The sequence below is a fragment of the Denticeps clupeoides genome, chromosome 10, assembly GCF_900700375.1.
Source record: "Denticeps clupeoides chromosome 10, fDenClu1.1, whole genome shotgun sequence".
NCBI classification, from domain to species: Eukaryota; Metazoa; Chordata; class Actinopteri; order Clupeiformes; family Denticipitidae; genus Denticeps; species Denticeps clupeoides.
The window spans coordinates 11,157,227-11,179,762 of NC_041716.1; the positions used below are offsets into that span (position 1 = coordinate 11,157,227).

General features: G+C 42.0%; 1 protein-coding gene across 12 annotated transcripts in view; it reads left to right on the forward strand.

Moving 5' to 3' along the window:
* Positions 1-22,536, forward strand: part of LOC114797687 (membrane-associated guanylate kinase, WW and PDZ domain-containing protein 1-like) — an 83,241-nt gene that overhangs the window by 46,202 nt on the left and 14,503 nt on the right. For 3 of the 12 annotated variants that reach the window (XM_028992668.1, XM_028992658.1, XM_028992661.1), the window contains exons 3-13: positions 4,897-5,016; positions 8,888-9,091; positions 10,534-10,780; positions 12,104-12,183; positions 12,927-12,965; positions 13,544-13,601; positions 13,734-13,837; positions 14,564-14,683; positions 16,011-16,196; positions 16,681-17,325; positions 21,915-21,949. In XM_028992668.1, coding sequence (XP_028848501.1) covers positions 4,897-5,016; positions 8,888-9,091; positions 10,534-10,780; positions 12,104-12,183; positions 12,927-12,965; positions 13,544-13,601; positions 13,734-13,837; positions 14,564-14,683; positions 16,011-16,196; positions 16,681-17,325; positions 21,915-21,949 — 1,838 coding nt within the window. The remainder of the gene's footprint in view (positions 1-4,896; positions 5,017-8,887; positions 9,092-10,533; positions 10,781-12,103; positions 12,184-12,926; positions 12,966-13,543; positions 13,602-13,733; positions 13,838-14,563; positions 14,684-16,010; positions 16,197-16,680; positions 17,326-21,914; positions 21,950-22,536) is intronic. The other 9 variants (XM_028992669.1, XM_028992665.1, XM_028992670.1 and 6 more) reach the window with 7 other exon arrangements.

A 22,536-nucleotide genomic window follows, 5' to 3' on the forward strand; every position in this document is an offset into this window, starting at 1 on the left:
TTCAACTTTCACTTTTCACTATTTCACAGTAAATAAACTAACTTCAGGCCTTTTAGGGAGTGACAATCCCCCCAAAAACCGAAGAAGTGTACTCAAAAGGTGCACACCTTCTTAAAGGAAAGCAATAATGACCCTCATGCTGTGGCCACTAAACGAAGCTAAGAGTCAGTAAGGCAGCTGCTGGTGTTTGTCTCATATACTGAGATTCTCGCTTAGTATTTTCTCTGTTATAAATGCCCATGTTACAACATTGTTGTCATATGGACACACTTCCATTTCTGAAACATTTTTCAAAATGGGCTCCACTGATTCAAAATGCAATGAGTTATGTAATCAAGATAAGCAACCAATTCAGATCATCCTGAGGGTGTTTTCCACTGAAATTATACATGAAACCTATATTTAATTTAACCTTGCATTATGCTTGTGCTTGTCATGCATTCTTCAGAAAAATCACACTTAAACGACTACTAATCGACTGTGGACTATAACCACCTATAGTAGCATAGAAAATGACTGCAGATATTGGCTTTGTAAAGTGACAAAATCATTAACTGTGAATGTGTAGTGCTCACTCTTCAATTAGAAATGGCTTTAAATATATTATGTGTTCCTAAATTAGCATTATTTAAGCAAAAATTCACTGTTGGGAAGGGTGTTCTGCAGTTATAGACACAAGGCTGGATGTGATTATGCAATGGTTAGTCCTGTAATATGTATTTTTTTTACTTAAAATAAATAGAGAATCTGTAGATTTAGCTTCTATGATTAAAAAGTTCTATTAGTGATCAACTAAGGGTGGTAGTAGCCTAGTGTGTTGGACACTCGTCAATGAACCAGAAGACCACAAGGTCACAGGTTCAGCTTATTACCATTTTGTCCCTGAGCAAGACACTTAACTCCTGAGTATCTCCAGGGGGACTGTCCCTGTAACTACTGATTGTAAGTTTCTCTGGATAAAAGCGTCAGATAAATGCCGTAAATGTAACTAAGCAACATCATTCAGGCACCTTGTCATATTACTGTTGGTGGAATGGGGTTTTCCTCTCAGCCTAGCAAAAAGGTTTGCCTGCGCTATAAAGCTAAATAGATCTGACTTTGTGAACTGTCTCAAATGTCTAAAAATGCACCTTTAGTGGCACAATTTGTGTAAGCTCTGCTATTCATTGATTGGTTGTTAGCAATGTACATTTGGAAAAACTGAAAAAGGAGAACATTTTGAGCACCAGGAGATATGAACAATAAGAAGAGTGGTGTGGGTACCCTTATATGTACTTTCTTTATTTAATTTACATATTTGTCTTGCCTGCTAGCTGTATTCTCATGAGTTTTGGGCTGATATGTCTTTTTGTAACTGCTACTCGTGTATATAAGCTGTCGTCAGTGACTTCCCTGGTCATCTTTCTCCTGGCGTATTCTCCATCAGCGCTGATCCCCTGCGTCCCCACCCCCACAGCAGAATGTAAAAGATCTGATGAGTCTGATGTGAGGTTGTCCTTAGCAACAAAGACTGTCTGACTGTTTTCATGTAGCTGCTTGTACATTTGTGTGTCTGTGTGTCCAATCGCTTGGCAGGTCTGAAGCAGAATTAATCTATTGGATCTGTTTCTGTATGTGCTTCTTGACAAACGTGACAAGCACAAGCATCCTTCATTTGTCTTCATTTGGGGCTGTGGTGACCTATCGGGTAACGAAGAGGACTCGTAATCAGAAGATTGCCGGTTCAAATTTGAATCGCCAAGGTGCCACTGAGCAAAGCACGGTCCCCACACACTGCTCCCATGGCACCTTTTATGGCTGCCCACTGCTCACCAAGGGTGATGGTTAAAAGCAGAGGACACATTTCATTGTATGCACCGTGTGCTGTGCTTTACAATCACTTTCACTTTTCACTTTTATAATGTGTGTAATTCGCAGAAACATGAAATGTACTTCTCATAATGGAGGAAAATGTAGATTTTTTGGTGGGTAACGACATGGAAAGAAAACATCTACCATATTTGATCGGAGTCCCTGGACAACCAAACACACCAAGATTAATCTAAATTAATGTGTGATGAAAGTCTGTTCTTTATCAAAATGGTGTTAACCTGCTTACCATACATTAAACATCTTTTAAAAGATTTTCAAAAGAGTTTTTGGAAAGACTACCATCCAAAACCTTCTTGTATCATAGAGTTTTTAGTCAGAGACTAAATTTTACCAAGACTGTCTACCTTAGACAAGTTGTTCCTGATTTTCTGGTTCCTGTTTGGTTAGAAATTGACCTCATCTAATACATAAAAACCTATGTTAATACAACAGTTTTAGTATTGGTGTAAAAGGTTTAGATGACGGGAGCGTGAAATGACTCCAGCAAGACTCTTGTCGCTTATTTTATTCCATCTTGGGCGTATTATTGTATCCCAGCTTGTCACTTCTGCAGAACAGGCCACCAAAAACTGAAGTAAATTACCATTGTAATTGTACGTTACTTACTTTCCTCTCACATGGCATTGACTCATCTTGGCTTGACTCTCTTTTGGTACCAAGTAGAAGCAACTTCTTTACTTTGCCAGGACATTTGCCGTGTGGTTTGGGAGCAGGTGGGCTATAATAACATATTAGTAAAAGTATAATTTGGCTTAATGCTGATAAAATACACCTTGTTATGGATAATTTTGTCCGTACTTATATTTGTGTTGAATAGTTACTCCTGAGATCTTCATATTTTATGCATCACGGTTTAGCTAAAATATATTTGATGTTTATTTATTCATGTGCTGAGCTGTTTCATATTTAGCTGCATATATTTGGCACAGGGCGATACCCACAATGCTGCACTGAAGTTCAAGCTTTGGACATGTTTGTACCTTCATGCGACTGTTTCAGAGAAATGTCAGGCTCTTGTTGGCTGTCTGAAACTCTCACTGAAATGTGTTCTGATATGAGCTTCTGTTCTATAACACCACACTGCCCGCAGTGCATCATCACACACACACACACACACACACACACACTGTACATATTCATAGCCCTGCTTGTCATTTTCACTGGGACAAAGCTAATGTGATGCAGCGGTTCACAGCTTTGGGAATATGACAAACGTTCAGAATTTTTCCTCTACTGCTCGTCTGAGTGTGAAAGCTCCATGCTAGATCATCTTCCTCTGAGTTTGTTACCATGGCATTTTGTTTGTGTTGAGTACCATGGCAACCAATAAAAATCTCACACCAGACAGACAGGAGTACAGCTGCAGAAGGCGGCAGCCATATTGAAAATTCAAAACAATAACCTCCCTTTTGTGTTAAACCTGCACTGACCTATTAATGATGTTTCATAATGCCGCATGTCATTAATCAGTAACACCCTACTCCCTGGCATCATGTACCATAAAATGGATATTCCTTATTTTCTAGTTCTGCTGGAAACCTGTGTTTACCAGTTATTTAATGCTTTATTGTAATTTGTTGTAAAACGATAAAAAAACTAAATGCTTTAATGCAAGATGTCTTCCTGACGGACCCTGACCATTATTACCAGCAGGGCCACCATCAAAATCCTCAGTGTTCATGTATGTTACACCATATAGCACAGTACCTGCATTTAGAGGTCGGAAACTCTGTGTCTGGGACCATTCAGAGTTGAGTGTAGGGTGACCAAGGTTGCCAAAGTTGATTGGAAATTGGAAACACCATGTCTCCATAGACATGCATTGCTCACTTTTTGTGTCTCACCTTTATTCCCTCCACTCATTTTAAAATATTGTTTTTTGTTGTGGCTTGTGTTCTCTGGCTCTATATGTGACTAATGGAGTACAATGAGTGCCATGATCTGTACATGAGAGCTGCCAACTCTAGGTGACCAGGTGTCCTGCTTTGAGCTGTACTGCACATCTCTTCATCCCACGTTCTCTCTCTCATTGGTCATTTGTTTTATTAATTGTCAGTTAACAAATCTTCCTTTGCCCTACAAAGTCTCACAATCTCAGGATAAAGATTGACAAAGTTCTGTGGATGCAGAATGAAACGTCGCTACATTAAAGAAAGAAAGTCCAGTTGCCATGACTCAACTTTCAGACAAATTTACCTGCATGACTGAGAATCTTCACAGACTTAAAACTAGCCAGTGATAGCCCAGAAACATCCAAAAAGATTTTTTGTACGGCGTTGGCTGGCTGATGAGGATTTGCGGGCAAAAAATTTGTTGATGAAAACAACTTCTATACAGGTTGTTGCAATCCCATCCTAAATATTCCATTTTCCTTCCACTGTTCAGAAACACACAGGTTAAGTGAGTGGACAACCCTGAAATCAACAGAGGTGTGAAAATTGATGATAAAGTCAAATGTCCCATGTGATCATGTTCTACTTATGCAGGTTTGTTAAACAGATTCGACTTTGGATGTTAAGATTTAATTTTGCTGCTGATTGTTTTATCTGCACTGATATCAAATACAATTGATTCTCACAATTGAACACAATGTGCGTATTTTAGTAGAAATATCAGCGATTGTCGGTTCCGTTTTGGCTTCTGTCCTGCACTCGGTTTTATATTCTGCCTCTCAGGAGATTATATGTTGTGATGAAGGAACACTTTCCAATAAAATCAGATGGACTCCCATCTTATTTCAGGCGACACAGAGAAGCCGTACTGCCAGTCGGGTATTGATTAACTTGCAGTAATACATAGCTGTGTTTTCATAGTCTGCATGGTGAAAAATTGAGCCTTGACACTCCGGTTTACCAGGCCACGCAGATGCTGCATTGCTGGGCTGGTATGCATGATGAATGGGCAGACCTTCACTGAACAGCTGCGAACAGCTGTTTCTCTGGACTCTACTAGAACATCTCAGATGGAACATGCCATGAAAACAAACGCTGTCTGAGCTCCCTTTGTCTCCTCTATCCTTCACAGGTACCACACGGCCCCCACGCGAAGGAGAGATTGCGGGGGTCGATTACAACTTCCTGTCTGTTGAGGAGTTCCTGGATTTGGAGAAGAGTGGGACCCTGCTGGAAATAGGAACTTATGAAGGTAAATGGAATAAAACATAAGATTCCTTTTTTTTGTACCTCCAAATGGCGAATTATATGAATTGTATTAACATACACTAATTATATTTTATATACTAATTGACACCATAAGTTGACTTAAGGTGCCAGGTTAAGTACAACATCAGTGTAGTAGAAGCATCACATGAAAGTGAAAGTGAAGTGATTGTCAGTGTAAAACACTGCAGCACAGCACACGATGACACAACAAAATGTGTCCTCTGCTTTTAACCATCACCCTTGGTGAGCAATGGGCAACCAGGACAGGCAGTGTGTGGGGACGGTGCTTTGCTCAGTGGCACCTTGGTGGGTTGGGATTCGAACCGGCAACCTTCTGATTACGGGGTCAGTTCCAACTGGTATCAAATACAATGCGTTATACACAACTCTCTCACTCCTAAAAAGGGTCAGCTGGAACTAAAATTACTGCTATTAATGCTGCAACTTTTTTTTATCATAAATTAATACAAAAACTGCTATTTGATATGTAGACATAAAACTGAATGTTGATTATAACTTATAATTATGTTGTTTTCAGTTTTGACTTGAACACTTTTGCAGGGTGTTTCTGTTTATGAGAATTCACAACTGCACATTCATATGTGACTAAATTACCCTCTTAAATGAATAGTCTAGAAGTAAGATAAGAAAGAAAGAAAGAAAGAAAGACAGATAAGAAAGAATCCATAAAGTGAAATAAAGTAAAGTGATTGTCACATGTGATACACAGCAGCACAGCACACGGTGCACACAGTGAAATTTGTCCTCTGCATTTAACCCATCACCCTGAGTGAGCAGTGGGCAGCCATGACAGGCGCCCGGGGAGCAGTGTGTGGGGACAGTGCTTTGCTCAGTGGCACCTCAGTGGCACCTTGGGGGATCGGGATTCGAACTGGCAACCTTCTGATTACGGGGCCGCTTCCTTAACCGCTAGGCCACCACTGTCCATCCATCATTATTAAAGTGGGAAATTTACACTTCAGTCACTACAGAAAGTGGACAGTCAAAGATAAAAGCAGCAAAAATAAATAGAATGAAAAAACTATACCAAAATTACATATATAAAAAGAACACTATACAAAAAAATCTTAAAATATAAATGTATATATGTATAAATATATGTAAACTGACATAAATAAACACAAAACCTTAGCTACAATTTTACATGTCCAATTTAAAGAATATTGTGTCTGCGTTTATGAAACTTTGCGTATATATCAGGTTGTTGTCATCTTCATGGTTTTGATTTCGATCTCATTAGCTACCTGTTCTTTAAGTCATTGTTATGCTAATTGAAGTCGCGGGGTTAAAGGAAATACCTGCAGGCTATTGGCATTCAAGTCAATGGACCCCGGTCAGGTTTATTCAGGTACAGACCAGGGTCAGGCTGTTGAACATGGGCCACCTGGTTCGGGAAGGTTGGGACTGTAAAATGAGACGGACTGACTAGTCCACCGCTGGTCCGTTCTGGGTTGGGGACAGTGCTGCATGCTTCCTGTCTAGCCACAACTGAGACTTGTCTTCACCTGACTGAAAGGTAATCTTTGAACTTGCATGCCCTCCAGCAGTGGATTTGCTCATTGCTTCTACTGAGCACCGAGGAGGTACTGCTGACTGTTAAAGCTGTCAGGAGAGGCAGTTGCTGTTCTTATAAATGCTTTGTATACAGTTTTAACTGCTTTCTCATTTCTGGTTGGGATCCGTACCAATGTCTTCATGACATTTTTTGTTTCCATCTGTAGTCTCAAGATGTTTCTACTCTATTTCTTACTGACAGAAAAGATGCTTGTAATGCACGCAAGGTTTTGCAAGTCAAGTGTAAAATAATCCAGTGAACATGTGGCACGACATAAACAAGCAACCACAAGTTCAGCAAAGGTTTGCAAATAAAGACAGAACAAAATGCAGCTTGGAGAGGTATGGGAATGCTGTGGTGGGACTAGGCTAGCTTTAATCCTTTACCCTGCACATCTTAATAGATAACTCCGGATTTGCTGCAGATTTGCAGAGGTGATCCCAAGATCGCTCGTAAGCAGTAAATCAGTTCCAAGAAAGTGAGAACACCCTTTAAGAAGAAGCAAAAAAAAATAGATACTCAGACGGATGACAGAAGCAGACGCATGCACATGGCTGGCCTTCTTAAGACTCATGACACCTCCCCTCCACACACTGCGTGTCCCTGGCACTCAGCTTTAATCTTCTTGGCCCCACCTATGTTCTGGACACAATTTCTGTCTCTCTCCCACTCTCTTTCCACCCTGCCTCTGTTCATGATAAATACCTGACCACGGGAATCAGTGGGCCCAGAAAGCAACTCAGCATCCTCTTCAAATAATTGGAATCCAGGTTTACATGTTTCCAACTGGTCATGCACCATTTATGAATATTTTGTTTCTGTTATTGCTCTTACAGTAGACTGGATAGTCAGCCTATATGCTGAGTTGATTCACTCAGTGAGAGGCACACAGACTCCAGTAAACACTCTCCTGGCAGGCCGGCTGAGTGATTTTGTCATTGTTTGGCCTGCTAATCCCACCATTTCCCCAGCAGCGTCTGCCCATAAGCAGCAATTAGTCAGAACATTGATGAGAGGAATGATAGGAAAGCTTGTAACCTGAGACGAGAAGAACTCATAGGTCCATTCGGAGGCCAGTAGCTGCTTCCACACAGTGCAGGATTCAAGCTCACATTAAAACCCAGAAGGTGCTCAACGACCCCAAACCACTGAGCTGCACAGTAAGCACAAAAGAATTACATTTCTGTTAACTAATGAAGTTTCCAGGTTATTTTATTTTGAAAGATATATATGTATGTATGTGTATGTATGTATGTATGTATATATATCAGAAGGTTGTTGGTTCGAATACCGAGCTGCCAAGGTACCACTGAGGTGCCACTGAGCAAAACAGCGTTGCCACACACTGCTCTCACACAGCCTTTCACAGCCTCAGGGGATGTGATGTGTCACACGTGACAACTAATCACTTTCACTATGGGTATGGCTACAACATGGCAACCTACATGGAAGAGCACTGCTCCACATGTAAATATAAAGACCTATTTCTAAGGTGAACAAATCAATTCATAGTGACCTCATTAGCTCTCTAAAGGGTTCATATTTAACCTTTAAAATATAAAATTACAGATGTGCAAATATACTGCATGCATTAGCAGTCAAAAGTTTGGATGCACCTATTCTTTTATGGAGACTAAGATGGAGGCCATTTTCATGAATCCAATGCAAGAAACATGAATCTCGCTTCTTCATGACTGCTTTATTCACTATTGTCATCATCAAAAGCTGCTTCATTAGATGCTCATTAACATGATAGAATGATAAATAAGTGTTCAGCATAAACCTTCAAGACTTTTGGAAAATCATTCCCGTTGTCTAAGGGACTGGAGAGAAACTTTTTGCTTTTGCACGAACACACTCATGTTTATTCACGGATTTGGGATATTTCCAGCTCTGCAATTTATCAAAAGCATTTTTTGTGAAACCTGCTTATCATTATTGTTTTTATGCATTAATTCATTTTTTAATGATGTGAACTGCTACTTGCCTGCTCGGGTATAGTGTTGAATTGAAAACGTATTCCTCATGCTTCTGAACAATGGAGGCAAAGCCTGCCAGACCCAACCAGGCAGCCCAGCCTCTCTTTGCCCCCTTTGCACTGGAGGAACCATTCACTTCGGGATTGTTCTGGCTATTATGCTTTCCCCTCACACTCTAAGATTCAGAGATTTCATAGATTCTTTTTCCTCTCCCTTCCTCTCTCTGTCTCTCTGTTCAAGCATTCTAATGTCCTGCACCACTAACCCCCTCCCCGACGCCCTCTTTTTTGGTTGTCTAGGTAACTATTATGGAACGCCCAAGCCGCCAAGCCAGCCCCCCTGTGGTACAGTGATTACCCAGGATGCACTGCAAGACGGCCTCACAGGCTCCCAGAGTTCCACCCCCAAGCGCACCAAGTCTTACAATGACATGCAACATGCAAGAGTAGTGCCAGTGGACAACGGGGATGAAGACACTGCAGACATGAACAACACTTTCACAGGTTGGAGCAAATCTGCAGATGGGTGCATTCTTTTACTGATAGGGCTCTTGGTGGGGTTTTGTGTGCTAATGCTGCTAAGTATGTGTGTGCTGGAGTAGGAAGCAGGATTTGTGTGTGTGTGTGTGTGTGCCTTTGTGATGGTGATTTTGTCTTTGTGAGGGTACATAACAGTGCCGTCTGGCTGCGAGAAGGGGTGTGTTGAATAATCAGATTTCATGCTGAGACCAGAGGGCCTCAGTGTGTCTGAGTGGTTTTGTGTGTGTGTGTGTGTGTGTGTGTGTGTGTGTGTGTGCTTGTGTGTCTGTGATGAATTGGCTTGTTACCTTGAACGTGGCATTAAAAAGAAAATACTATGTAGATGGTTTCACTGGATCTTTGCATATGCAGAGATCAAATGAGCTGCATCCTCTTTGCCTGTCAGCAGGAAACAGTCCTAGGTAGTTAGTCGTTAGTTAATGATGCTTATTGTCCTGTTGTAATACCCCATTCACAGGTAAATAGGGGGGAGCAATGTGACAACCCCCTTCTGGAAGGTTTTGCCTCAAAGGTCCCATATTATGAAAATTTCCCTTTGTGAGATTATTAATACGATTTTTGTTTTCCCGGGAAACGACTTCCTGTTGCACCAAACATTGTGGTGAATGGTATTGATGACGTCATTTCTGCGAACGTCCGCTCACTTCTGTAGGCAGCTGTCCCGCCGCTCTACTGCTCATTTAAAGCTACACACAATGAAACGCGCATCCTGGCAAAATCTCATCTAGTGATTGGCTAAAAGTGGCTGTAATTCTGCACCACATCTGAATTTCATAAAGAGACTTTAGATACAGTATTATGGAACCTCAAAGGCCTATATAAAAGTAAAAATAAATTCATAATAGGGGAGGGTTAGGCCATTTATCAGTTCTGTAAAAAAAAGCACATCATGCCGGAAACATACCACAGTCAGCCGCTTGAATAGCCTGAGCACTGTGACAGATTAAAATGCAAATTTAACATTTTCATAATAACATATTTACTGCATGTTGCCCAGATGTGATCCAGAGTGTCCTGCGATGTATCTGCAAAACTGTCAACATGCTTTCTAATCAGCTAATGAGCATTTGATGCAGTTCATCATTTAGGCCTGATATTTTGCTGAGTACAGGCTCTTCTGAGAGTATGGGATGTTTCTAAATCTGTGTGGGGGGTGAGACTGACAATTATCTATAATCTTAAATACCTGAAGGGCCATGGGGGGAAATGTGTGTGAATGTTCGCAGTGACCTGAGACCTCAAGGTGGCCTTGACTTGCATGAAGGTGTGTGTGTGAGCCAGAAAAAAAGAGATGTGCATGTCTGCACACTCAAAAGAAGAGCAATGGAGAAGGTGGGCGTGTAAGGTCCATCTGAACAGAACATAAACGGTTTCTGTTTCTGTCTTCCTCCTCCTCCTTTACCCAGAGTTCTTAGCGCGTAGTCTCTTCCCCTCTCCCCTGTTGTGTGCAGGAGACTCCGGGCGGCAGGAAGTGCATGGTGTGGTGCGAGAGAACGCGCCCTCCTACGCTCTCAACAACGCCGCCACATCGCCCCCGGCTACCCCTGCCAGATCCCAGCATGCTCAGCTGCCTCTGGAAGAGGACCCGCTCGGGCCACTGCCTGACAACTGGGAGATGGCTTATACAGAGAACGGAGAGGTCTACTTTATAGAGTAAGAACTACAGTACCCACAACTCCTGCCACCGATTTCTGATCATTATTTGCTGTACAGTGAGAATTGTTATGAGAATGGGAAACTGGAAAAGAATGGAATTAATTGAATAATTAATTTAATAATATCCTGCTTTTTGAATGATTGTATGACATTATTTATATTTCTATATATTGGTAGCGGTGATGCAATCCATAGACTTTGAACTGTGCCTCTTTATGTGGTGAGTGAATATTTGATGCCTTGATATCCATTGGTGCTCACGTGCTTCCATTCTGGGATTCCTTGATAGTCCAGTGTTGGATGTTGGTTTGTCAATTTGAATATAGACAAATTCTGTATTCTACTCTGGAAAACTCCATGGGAAGTTCTTAAATGTAGTCAAATGAGGAACATGTTGGCGTGTACACATTTATTACATGACATTCTTATTCCTTTGTAGGAGCAATTCATTTATATAAATTGATCTAAATTGACTACTAACATCATATTGATTGATTGATTGATTGATTGATTGGTGTGTAAAAAGAAATTAGGTAACAAATAAAATAAGTAAGTGTTGTAAGGTTTATGTTGAGGATGGGAATAGATGACTGGTTAAGGGTTTCTTTTGGGAGGTTGGTGTAGAGCAGGAGGCATGTATAAATGCAAAAAAAACTCTTTTGCATTAAAGAGCAGAAATAGTACAGAACCAAATCAATCTTTATTGTTTGATGGACTAAGGACATGATTTTTGAAAGAACACTGGATGGCCCGTAGAGCATTAATTGTCATGGTGGTCTATTAATAGAGTAGTATGATCAGAGTGTTTTTGATATATAACTATTTCTGAAAACTGTAGAACAAGAGGAGGGAAGATGGGTGAGAGAAATATGACAGCTGGATTCCTTTTACAATATCCAGTGGTGACGAGTAAAGACTCACGTAAAGCTTATGATGAGATTAGTTTTTACGTTGATGCTGAGATGAAGCTGCACAGTTCATGTGGGGCTCCGGTTTTTATTCATTTTATAATCCCACAGTGAGTCAGCTCAAGAATGGGGCAGTGGTGGCCTAGCGGTTAAGGAAGCAGCCCTGTAATCAGAAGGTTGCCGGTTCAAATCCCGATCCACCAAGGTGCCACTGAGCAAAGCACCGCTCCCACACACACTGCTCCCCAGGCGCCTGTCATGGCTACCCACTGCTCAGTCAGGGTGATGGGTTAAACTCAGAGGACAAATTTCACTCTCTGCACCGTGTGCTGTGCTGCTGTGTATCACAAGTGACAGTCACTTAACTTTCACTTTCAGAATAGTGACAGTTTTTTGGTTTGTGCTGTTCCAGCCACAACACTAAAACAACCTCATGGATGGACCCCCGTTTAGACAAAGAGCCGAAGCCGCTGGAGGAGTGTGAGGATGATGGTAAGACAGCCGAACGTAAAGTCTTCTCCATTAATGTTTGTGCATGTTTTCTGTCTGCCAGTAAACTGCCACATGTGTAGTGGAGGGAAAGCAACTGTAGGTGGAGCTCTTGAGCATTATTATTATTATTATTATAATGCTTATTATTATATGTGTGAGTGTGTTTGTGGTATGTCACATGTGTGCATAAAGAGAGCTCACACACAACCTCAGTTTGTTATTAATAAATCTGCTCACCTCACGCAAAACATGTGCATAGAAAAGGCACATTGCATAATAATGAAGACGTTTCTTCATTAACACAGCAACCAATACCTCTCTAGTATCTTAGATTAACATCAGTAACATCCTTGTGCTTGTGTTTAGGTGTGGGTGTAGTACACATGATGAGGAACACAGGGATGGCTCGACAAGAAATCCTGATATTGTAAAATAAAGCTGGAGCTCAAAAAAAAATCTTCTCGTTGCCAAGATTTGGGGAAAAAATGGGAATTGCGCCACCTGCTGGCTGTACATGGTTGCACGCAGTGCCCTATAATATCTACAGTGTGTGAATGTTTGTTAAAAATATGTTGATGCAGCACAGTTGCTCCCACTTTAACCCTGCTGACCTGTAAATCAGTCATTTCTAACACATTTGTCCCCAGTCGCACTGTGATTTAATATCATTGTTCTGAAACCTATCTCTTTTTCCCGAAAACCTCCTCCCTGCATCTCTCTTTGACTTCTTTTTGCACTTGGAGAAGAAGGGGTACACACTGAGGAACCAGACAATGACCTAGGTACAGTAGGCTGACCTCCTCTCCTCTCTTCTCTTGTCCTCTCACCTCGCCCCTCACCTCCTGCCTGCTATTAAAACTGACACACTGAGATGGAAAATGTATGTTTTCCCCCTCTCGTTGACTGATTTAAGCTTGTCTGGGCTTCATTGACTAAAACGTTCCACTTCCTTCAACACAGGGCCTAATGACTATACTGAGGTTGTGTGTGTGTTGTGTGTGTCTTTGCGGCTTTGTACATTTTAAGTGCTCAGGCCGACACCAGCCTGGCTAATTCTATCAGACAGATTAGATGCAGCCACTTGCCGACCATCGATTGTGAAACTTGACACTAGACAGAAAGAAAAAAACTCCCTCACTCTTTCATAGAGAGGTGAGCACACAGACACAAGTTTCCTGATGAAATCTGACTTTCTCAGGCATTATGAGCATGTGTTAGTGTCTACGTTGTCTTCTACCTTGGTTCTATTCCTAATGCAAAAGGGGTTAGCAAACGTGGATTCCTCCATATAAAATCATATGAAATCAACACAAGGTAGTAACGAGTAACGTCTGTCTCTCTCGATCTCTCTCTGTTCTAGAATTACCAGCTGGATGGGAAAGGATAGATGACCCGGTATATGGTGTTTACTATGTAGAGTAAGTACTCCACATGTGTATATATAATTGTTCATTCTTGCATGCATGAGATTGTTTTATACAAGTGCACCAACATTATAATGATTTAGTAAAAGCAATTTTGTTTCTCCCTATCTCCATCCCCACCTTCAGTCATATTAACAGGAAAACTCAGTATGAGAATCCTGTGCTGGAGGCTCGGCGCAAAAAGCAGCTCCAGTCCCAGCAGCCACCTGAAGGTGAGCGCTACGTCCGAGGTTCGTCCTGCGCACTGCGCTTCATTTCTTCTATTTGTGTGTGTCTTTTTTTTTTTTTTTTAGACAAGGTGCAACAATACCGTCCCAGATCTGTTCTAGACATTCAATGTACCATTATGTTTTATATTTTAATTCAGGTGATCTGAACCTTCACTACATTTATTCCACATCTGACTTTGTATTTCTAACTGTCCAGAACCTGTAATTTACATTAATAAAATTACTCAGTTTTGTTTGGTACGGTATTGGTGGATTTTTGCCTGTCTTTTGAATGCAAATCTTACGTTTTGAGATGTTGCTCACAGTACTTATTAGCTGGTACATTTGTTGTTTGTGGTACATAAGTTAATCATTTCAACTGTGAGTAAATGATCTGGATTTGTGTATTTGATTTGTGTATTTCTTCTATACTTTTGCAGATTTATGAAATTTGATAATTTAAATAAAATAAATATTTTATGACGTTTAAATGATTAATATATTGTTCTGGCCTACTTTTCAGCTCAGTGATTTTACATAATTATTTTAAGGAAATAAGATGCAGTTTACTAGGCTGCATGTGCATGTATTTCTGTCAGTAATTTGTTGAAGAAAATAAAAACATAAACTTTGTTTAAACTATATTATAAAAAAATTTATGATTTAAATGAAGATCTTCACAGTGCTTCTGTATGCTGGTTCTTTTGTGTGTGAGTGTGTAATGATCTGCCCCATCTCTCCATACAGAATGGATAGAGGAACATTCGTCTGCAGGAGCTCCTCTCGCCTCCTATGCCCCAAACCATTTAGAGACCTACAGAGACCCTCAGACGGGACCTCCTCTTCCTCCTGTCCCAGGAACAAAACGTAATGCGTGCGCACACACACAAACCTGCAATAACACACACACCTCACCTTACCTGTGCACTCCTGGCTTCACTCATCAAAGTCATGAGCACACACCTGTGTCTCCAACCCAGAAATAGCTTCTCCATTACTCACCCATGGGGCCTTTTTAACTCTTGCTTCTTGTTCACTGCCTTTCAGTTCAGCAGTTTAAAGAGGAAAAATCATGATTATTGGACATTTTGTGCAGATGTGGCATGTAGATTGCAATTTTTTATTATAATCGGAAATTGAAAATTTCACTTTGTGAGATTATGTAACATTAATACAAGTTCTCTAGCCCAGGGGTAGGCAAACTGTGGCCCACAGGCCACATCTGGCCCGTTGAAGATTGGAATAGAATTGCCGAAATAAAGTCGGAATTATGACAGCTCTCATTTGAACTCGTCCTGTAATGTTTGGTGTTCCACCAGGTGGCGCATTAGGCGCAGGTGGAGCTGAAGACCTTTGCCAGAATCTGACGGGTTTTCACACTGACTTGCGTGGTAAATGAATGGTCAGGTGATGCGTGTCGACTAGCGAGAAAGATGCAAAAGTGGTGAGGAGGTGCAGAGTTGAAACGGACTCTGGCCTCTGCCGATTATGTTCAACTATTGGTGAATTTAAAAGTTAATGTTTGTAATGCCTTTATTATGTTTATGTCTGATACTTACGCATCTGGTGCTGACTAATTTTAAAAGTCATCTTAAAAGTTTGCCCACACCTGGCCTAGTCTGTCTATGGTCTTGCAGTGGCAAGAAATGGAGAGATGTATAAAGAGTGCTTTGGTTATTCTGTTTCACCACCGTTCAGAGAGCTGCAGCTCAGAGGGCTGTTTCTCATGCATTTCCCGCACACCCCCTAAAACATGTTGGCTTGAAAACGTGCAAAGCATTGCAATAATTTTTTTCTGGAAAATGACTTCCTGTCTGCGTCAAACATTGTAGCCAGTGAATGGTGTTGATGTAATTTCCACAAATGTCCCCTCAACTCCTATGTGCCGCTCTCGTCCTCATTAGAATTTAAAGTTACAGACACCAAAATGCTGAATTTGGGAAAGAGACTTCAAATACAGTATGAGGGGACCACAACGACCTATATTAAATAAAAAAAAAATAATTATGTCAGGGGACCTTTAAGGATACAGATGCATGTCATTTATCATCATTTGATCATTTAGATCAGTATCGCCATGGCTTTTTAAAATCAGTTTTAGTGTACTAATAGCAATAGCACCATCCCATCCAGCAGAGGGAGCAACGGCATGCTTGCATCCATGTACTGAAAATGTTTTTGTGTGTGTGTGCAGGCGGTAAGCCATTTTTCACACGTAACCCTGCGGAACTCAAAGGCACGTTCATCAACACAAAACTGAAGAAGAGTCGGCGTGGGTTTGGCTTCACCGTGGTGGGTGGCGATGAGCCGGACGAGTTCCTGCAGATAAAGAGTCTGGTGCTAGACGGGCCTGCTGCTCAGGATGGCAAGATGGAAACAGGTATTTATGCATGCCCACACACTTACACACATTGTGTGCACATTCCACTATTTATTTTTACAGTTGACACATGGCACAGTTAACGTGCCACAATAAATGTTATGCACATTGTCAGTAAAAGAGAAAATAGCTGCAGAGAGCCCCCACTGCAGTGTTGCCAGATTTATTGCCATTAAGATGGTATCAGTATTTAACTACCTTAATGTAACATACCATATCATAACTGTTCTTTAATACATGTTCTCGACACATTTTCTTAAATTCTGCCTCCACAGAATGCATATATGCGACGTTAATGGGAAAATATGTTTCTGACCCTGTTCACTTTTATTATAATGGCTGTATATAAACAGAATAAAATCACATGTACATACTGATTAACACTTTAAGTGAGCTAACATTTTATTTCTTTTATTTATTTATATTTTTTTCAGCCTGAACAAAAACAGAGGCTAATACTGTACATGTGTGTGTTTGTTTGCAGGTGATGTGATCGTGAGTGTAAATGACACCATAGTTTTGGGCTACACCCATGCCCAGGTGGTGAAGATCTTCCAGTCAATCCCCATTGGCTCCACAGTGGAACTCGAGTTGTGTCGTGGATACCCGTTGCCCTTTGACCCTGACGATCCCAACACTAGCCTGGTGACCTCTGTGGCCATTCTGGACAAAGAACCTATAATTGTCAATGGCCAGGAGGGCTTTGACTCACCGTCTGCTCATGGCAGTCAGTTGGTGGGTGTCTCCCAAGTGGGGTCACACAACGGGAACCGCGAACCCCGCCCTTACAGCCCCACTGGTCCAGAGACAGTAGCTGGGGAGGGCTGTCTGAGCTACGGCAGTGACGTGGTGACGTTGGCATCATCCATAGCAACACAACCAGAACTCATCACCGTGCACATGGAGAAAGGCGACAAAGGGTTTGGTTTCACCATCGCCGACAGCTTGACGGGCGGTGGCCAGCGCGTGAAACAGATTGTGGATTACCCACGATGCCGTGGGCTGAAGGAAGGGGACATTCTTGTGGAAGTGAACAAGAGGAATGTGCAGAACATGAGTCACAACCAGGTGGTGGACCTGCTCAGCAAATGTCCCCGTGGCAGCGAGGTCACCATGCTCGTCCAGAGGGGTAAGTGTCTGTATGTGTCTGTATTGTTAAGGGGGGAAATGGTTAAATTACGCACTTGAAGGAAGCATTCGTAGGTGGTGTGTGTGTCTGTGTGATGGGTGAATGAGTGTAGTGGCATGGTTTTTGAGGCGTATGTGGGCACCGTCATAGCTCTGTGTGTGTGTGTATTCTTTTGGACAGAGTAGGTGTTATTTGAAAGTGTCTGTAAACAGTCAATAGTCATCATTTAAAAAAAATCTGTAATAGAGAGCTGGAAGGCAGATGTGAATGGATGACTTGGAACATGATTACACTCATGTGTATATATTGTGATCCATGGTTATTCAGTTTTAGCAGTGATTCACCTCAGAGATCTATTCAGGGGGACTTCAGCTGTGAAATGTATGTGTGTGTGTGTGTGTGTGTGTGTGTGTGTGTGTGTGTGTGTGTGTATATGATGTATAATTATTAGCTTATGATGAAAGCAGGGGCACTATTTGTGTGTGCAGAAAACACAGCTACTGTGACAGCATTTCATAAGAAATGTATGAAAATATCAATTCATAATTGCTTGTAACTTGCTTGCACCCCCTGCTGTGCCGTTGCAGAAATGCAGATTTGAAGATTAGGGTTATGGTTGGGGTTAGGGGATTGTTGCACGCAACCATGAAATACCCTAGTTCATGAAGATCACAGTTTGTGCTCATCATGTTCCTTTTTCATTTTAATATTAACAGTGAGCAGTGTGCTCTGACCCTCTTGTAAAGTTCTGACCCTGTCACAAATTATAGTCATAGTGTTCAGTTTGACTGGATGTTGCCCTCGTTCACTTGGTAGGAGGCATTGAATGCAAATGCTTTTTCTTGCTTTGTTATTCTAGCATCCTAATAAATAAGCCATTATTCATTGGGATTTTGTATATTTTCCAAAGGATCCCACAGTCTGAAGATTGCACCACATGACATCCAGTCCACTTATACAGCTGCTGTAGCCACAGGCCATCATCATTATATATATTTCTGGACTTTGGTTTCATGTTTTAGCCTCATTTAGATTCATTTCTTTAATTTCAGCATCATTAATAAACTGTACAAGGCAACACACGCCCATGCGGGGTGTTCCTGTTGTACTGTTCCTGCTACTTATTAGCGTGGTGATAATCTTTCTCTGCGTGAGTCATCAATGTTGTGACAACCGAGTCCATCCCCCGCAAGCCAAGGTCACCTGGAGACCGGCCGTGTCGCCACGGGAACGACTACCTTTACAACCGCATCCAATTAACCTGCTCTGTTATTTTTACTCCTGAAAAATGTCGTTTATGTGATTTATGACGAAGTGCTGGCAGATGTGAGTGAAGGGTCACTCTAGTCATGAGTGACACCACCCTTCACTTGTTCTGGTTCTTTTTTTTACACGCTGACAGGGCTGGGATGTAACAGTGATACGAAACCAAGTATTCTTTATTATGTTCACTTAATATTTTCTGTTTAGAATGCATTTTTTTAAATAGAAGAACTTTACAAAGACATATACTGTGAAATATATTTTGTAATCTGGCTTTGTGCACACGTGGACACACACACACACACACACACACACACACACTGAAATAATTATCACCCAGAATTATTGCAAGAGAAAAATAATGACTCAACACAACTGTTTTACTCATGAATTAAAAAAAATATACAGATAATGCATTCACGATTTAGACATCATACATATTTTTTCACTCAATGTGGCAATTGACTAGTTTAACAGAAAAAAACACAAAGTTGTGGGTTCCTCCACTGAGATGATTAGGTTGCAGGTATGGAAGCAGGTTGCACTCCGGGTGTGGACCTGCTACTAATGACAGCTGAAAGAGGGAGTTATTGCTCTGGAGCCGCATTATTAGTTTAAGATCCCAGCAAAGCAGGACAATAACGCTGTATCAACTTAGAGCGCAGGCCAAGGAGCAGACAGTCAAGTGTCGTCCCCAAGACAGGAGCTCACAGCATTTCAGAGAAAGTCTGGTCGTTCTGCTGATCCTCATTAGGCTTCTGAGGTGGTGTTAGATTTTGGAAATAAGGATTTTGTATAATAACTATACCATGTAGTTATTACCAGGGTCTTCGCAAGTGTGTGTGACCAGCCACAAGCCTCGCTAGACAGACTTACTGTCGGTGTGTGTAAAGCTGAACCCCTGCTCTCCTTCATCTTCCCATGCACATAACATATACACATACACACACAGGCATGCAAACACCCAGGGGCACAGCCGTGAATCTCTGCGCCATCTTACTTCCCTTTTGTTTCCATGGCAATGCTCTGCAGGGCTGCAGCAGGTTCTATCCCATAAGAAAGAATGATATATAGATAGCTATGTAGATAGTAGGGCTGAGAGATCAAAATCAAAATCTCATGCTGCTATACTGCTAAGTAATTTTATATCCAAAATGAGGTTTATATATCATGATGCATTTTCTGTAAACTCAATGAATTCATATTACATTTCTAGCATATTCTGTTATGCCAATAGTTAGTACACGTATCTATATAATGATGACACTTTCAAATATATAACAGCTATTCCTCTGACCCTCATATAAAAGTGTGTCTGTGTGTGTGAACGAACGGAGATTACGATGAGTCTGCGACAGATGGCTGGTACATCCTTTCAGTTTGAGATGAAATTCAGCCCACACACATGCTCACAGTCTAAAAACTCACACTCAACAGGCTACACACACCCTTTACTTCACATTCAGCTACAAAACACACACACACACACACGCAGTGCTTAATAAGTGGGTACTTTAGAATAAAATGTGTAATATAATAATACCATGTTTGTCATTTTGAGATTATTTAAATCTGTGTGTATGTTTTGTGAGTATGGCATTCTTGTTCCAAACTGCTTTGCTGTGTTATAGTAGAGTCCCTTAAAGGTCTCTCCCTCTTTATCTCTCTCTCTCTCTCTGAGCCTCTCTGAAGTTTTGAGTAAAAGACAAAAAAAAAAAAAAAAAAACGTGATCTTTTACCACCACCTGCTCCCTGCGCGGCGTCTGATTGGTCGTGAGCTAACTGCAGGTCATGTGATCGCTGGCTGTAGTAGCAGAGCCCCGTGTGTTGGGCTCTCCCAGCTGTCCTTCGCCGCTATTGTCTAAGTGAGGCTGAAATGCAGTGAATTATGTATCATGGGAGGAAGAGCTGGAGGAGGAGGAGGGTTAGAGGCAGGAAAAGGCTTTGCAGCAACAGAAAGTTTTTAACATTTAATGAAGCGAGGCTTTGCAGTGGAGTGACTGCAGCTGAGAGAATTCTCGATGCGTCCGCGAGCTGCTGAAACGTTTGATTAGCATTGGCTAAATGTTACCGCGGGGTTCTTCAGCAGCATGGGGCGGTGATTCATGTTCGAACACTGAACGATGTGCAGGAGCCGCCTGAGCGAGAGGTTCAGAGGGAAGATCTGTGGGCTTTTCTTGTGTTAAGTTTTTTTTTTTTTTTTAAAGGAAAATTAATAAATGCTCCATCCCCGGAGAGAGAGAGAAGGAGTCAAGGCCGTATTCACAGGCCTGCAGGGGTCAATGCGGCTCTTCAGTGTGAAACCCTTCCTCTGGGCTGTGTATTTGAAGTCTGAAGACAGACATCTGGCTTTTATCATTAAATCAGTTTTTAAAAAGGCATCCCTGCTACCGATGCAGAGACGTGCTTACTGATCTAGGTTGAGTTCATTAGCCTCATTAATTAAAGCGCAATGTTCTCTCATGGGTCTCAAAGCTGTGCCAAAAATGGCTAAAGCTACACTATAAGTACAATATGGAGAGCAAAACCCCCTGCAGCAAAATAGTGTCGGGGTTCTTTGTTGCTGCGCTTATTCTGTGTGTGCGTGTGTAGAAAAGCCAAACCAAATGAACGCAGACACAGAACCCCAGTTTTCATCTGGTGTTGGTTAATAAACGACTCTGTTGCAATATTAAATTAATCGAGTAACTCAGTGTGTAATTTCCTGTGTGAACAGCATGATTGACTGTATTGGGGTGTGGCTGCTGGGGGGTGGGCTAGATGGAGAGCAGTGGGCGGTGCTACCGAAGCACAATTAAATAACAAAGATGGCATGTAAAGTAGCAAAACAGACAGATGGAGTGAACTGATGTAAAATGGTTTAAGATGAGTTGAGCGGGAGATGGAGAGGAAGAGACTGTGTTCCAGCAGCTGTGCAGGGAGACACTTTTAGCAGTATATAAACACACACACTCCCATGGCTCTGCTGAAATTCTTCCTCCCTCTTGTCTCCCTCTCTCTGGAGTGGTGGAGGGATCCGTGTATGTAGCAGGCAGCCTTCAGATGCCTCAGTAGCCAGGCATCATTACCGCAGACAGACCAACCACTGCCCTTCCATCCACCACCAGCCTACTGACAGAGAGAGAGAGAGAGAGAGAGAGAGAGAGAGAGAGGGGAGGAGGAGGAGGATTGCTGGCGCTGAGCAGGCTGTTGCGATCAGACTCGGGTGCTCCGAAGCGCTGCAGGTTGCATTAAGGGTGGTTCCTCACTCCTTAATCTCCCGATCTGTCGTTCCCCCCACTGCCGGTCATTAATGCTCTCTCTCTCCCTCTGCCGCTGTTTCACAGGAGTGGTGCCGGCCAAGAGGAGCCCCAAACTGGTGGTGAGTACGAAAGCTTTTCCTTCCTGTCTCCTGTGTGATCCGCATGTAGGTCTTGTGTTTTTCCGGCATTCACCTTCTCGCTATTTTTACCTCCGTCCGTCTCTCCCTCTCACCCCGTCCCCCCTCTGATTAATGAACGCCGTGCTGGTCTGATGGAGTCTATAATGGTGACCAGCTGGTAGGCAGGACAGAGTGAGTGAATGAGATAATATTGGTAAATGGTGGGGGTTTTTACCACAAGTGTGTAAGACTGAAGGGCAGCTTGGCAGTAAAGAGCCTGAGAAAACCTGACCAATCAGAGTGCAGAACAGAGAAGATGAGCAAAGTTCCCTTGGGATGCCGGATCTTAACATAAACAGCTCAGTAGTGTCTAGTTGTGTGACTGTTACTCTCTCTGTGTGTGTGTGTGTGTGTGTGTGTGTGTTGGGTGGTGGGGGTGTTTGTACGACATCGGATGCAGATGCCTCATGGTGGTCATGTGACCATATAAAGGAAAGGCCATGTGAACTGATAGATCCATTCATTGCTAGGAGAGCATCAGGCTGTGTGTGTGTATGTGTGTGTGTGAGAGAGAGAGAGAGAGAGAG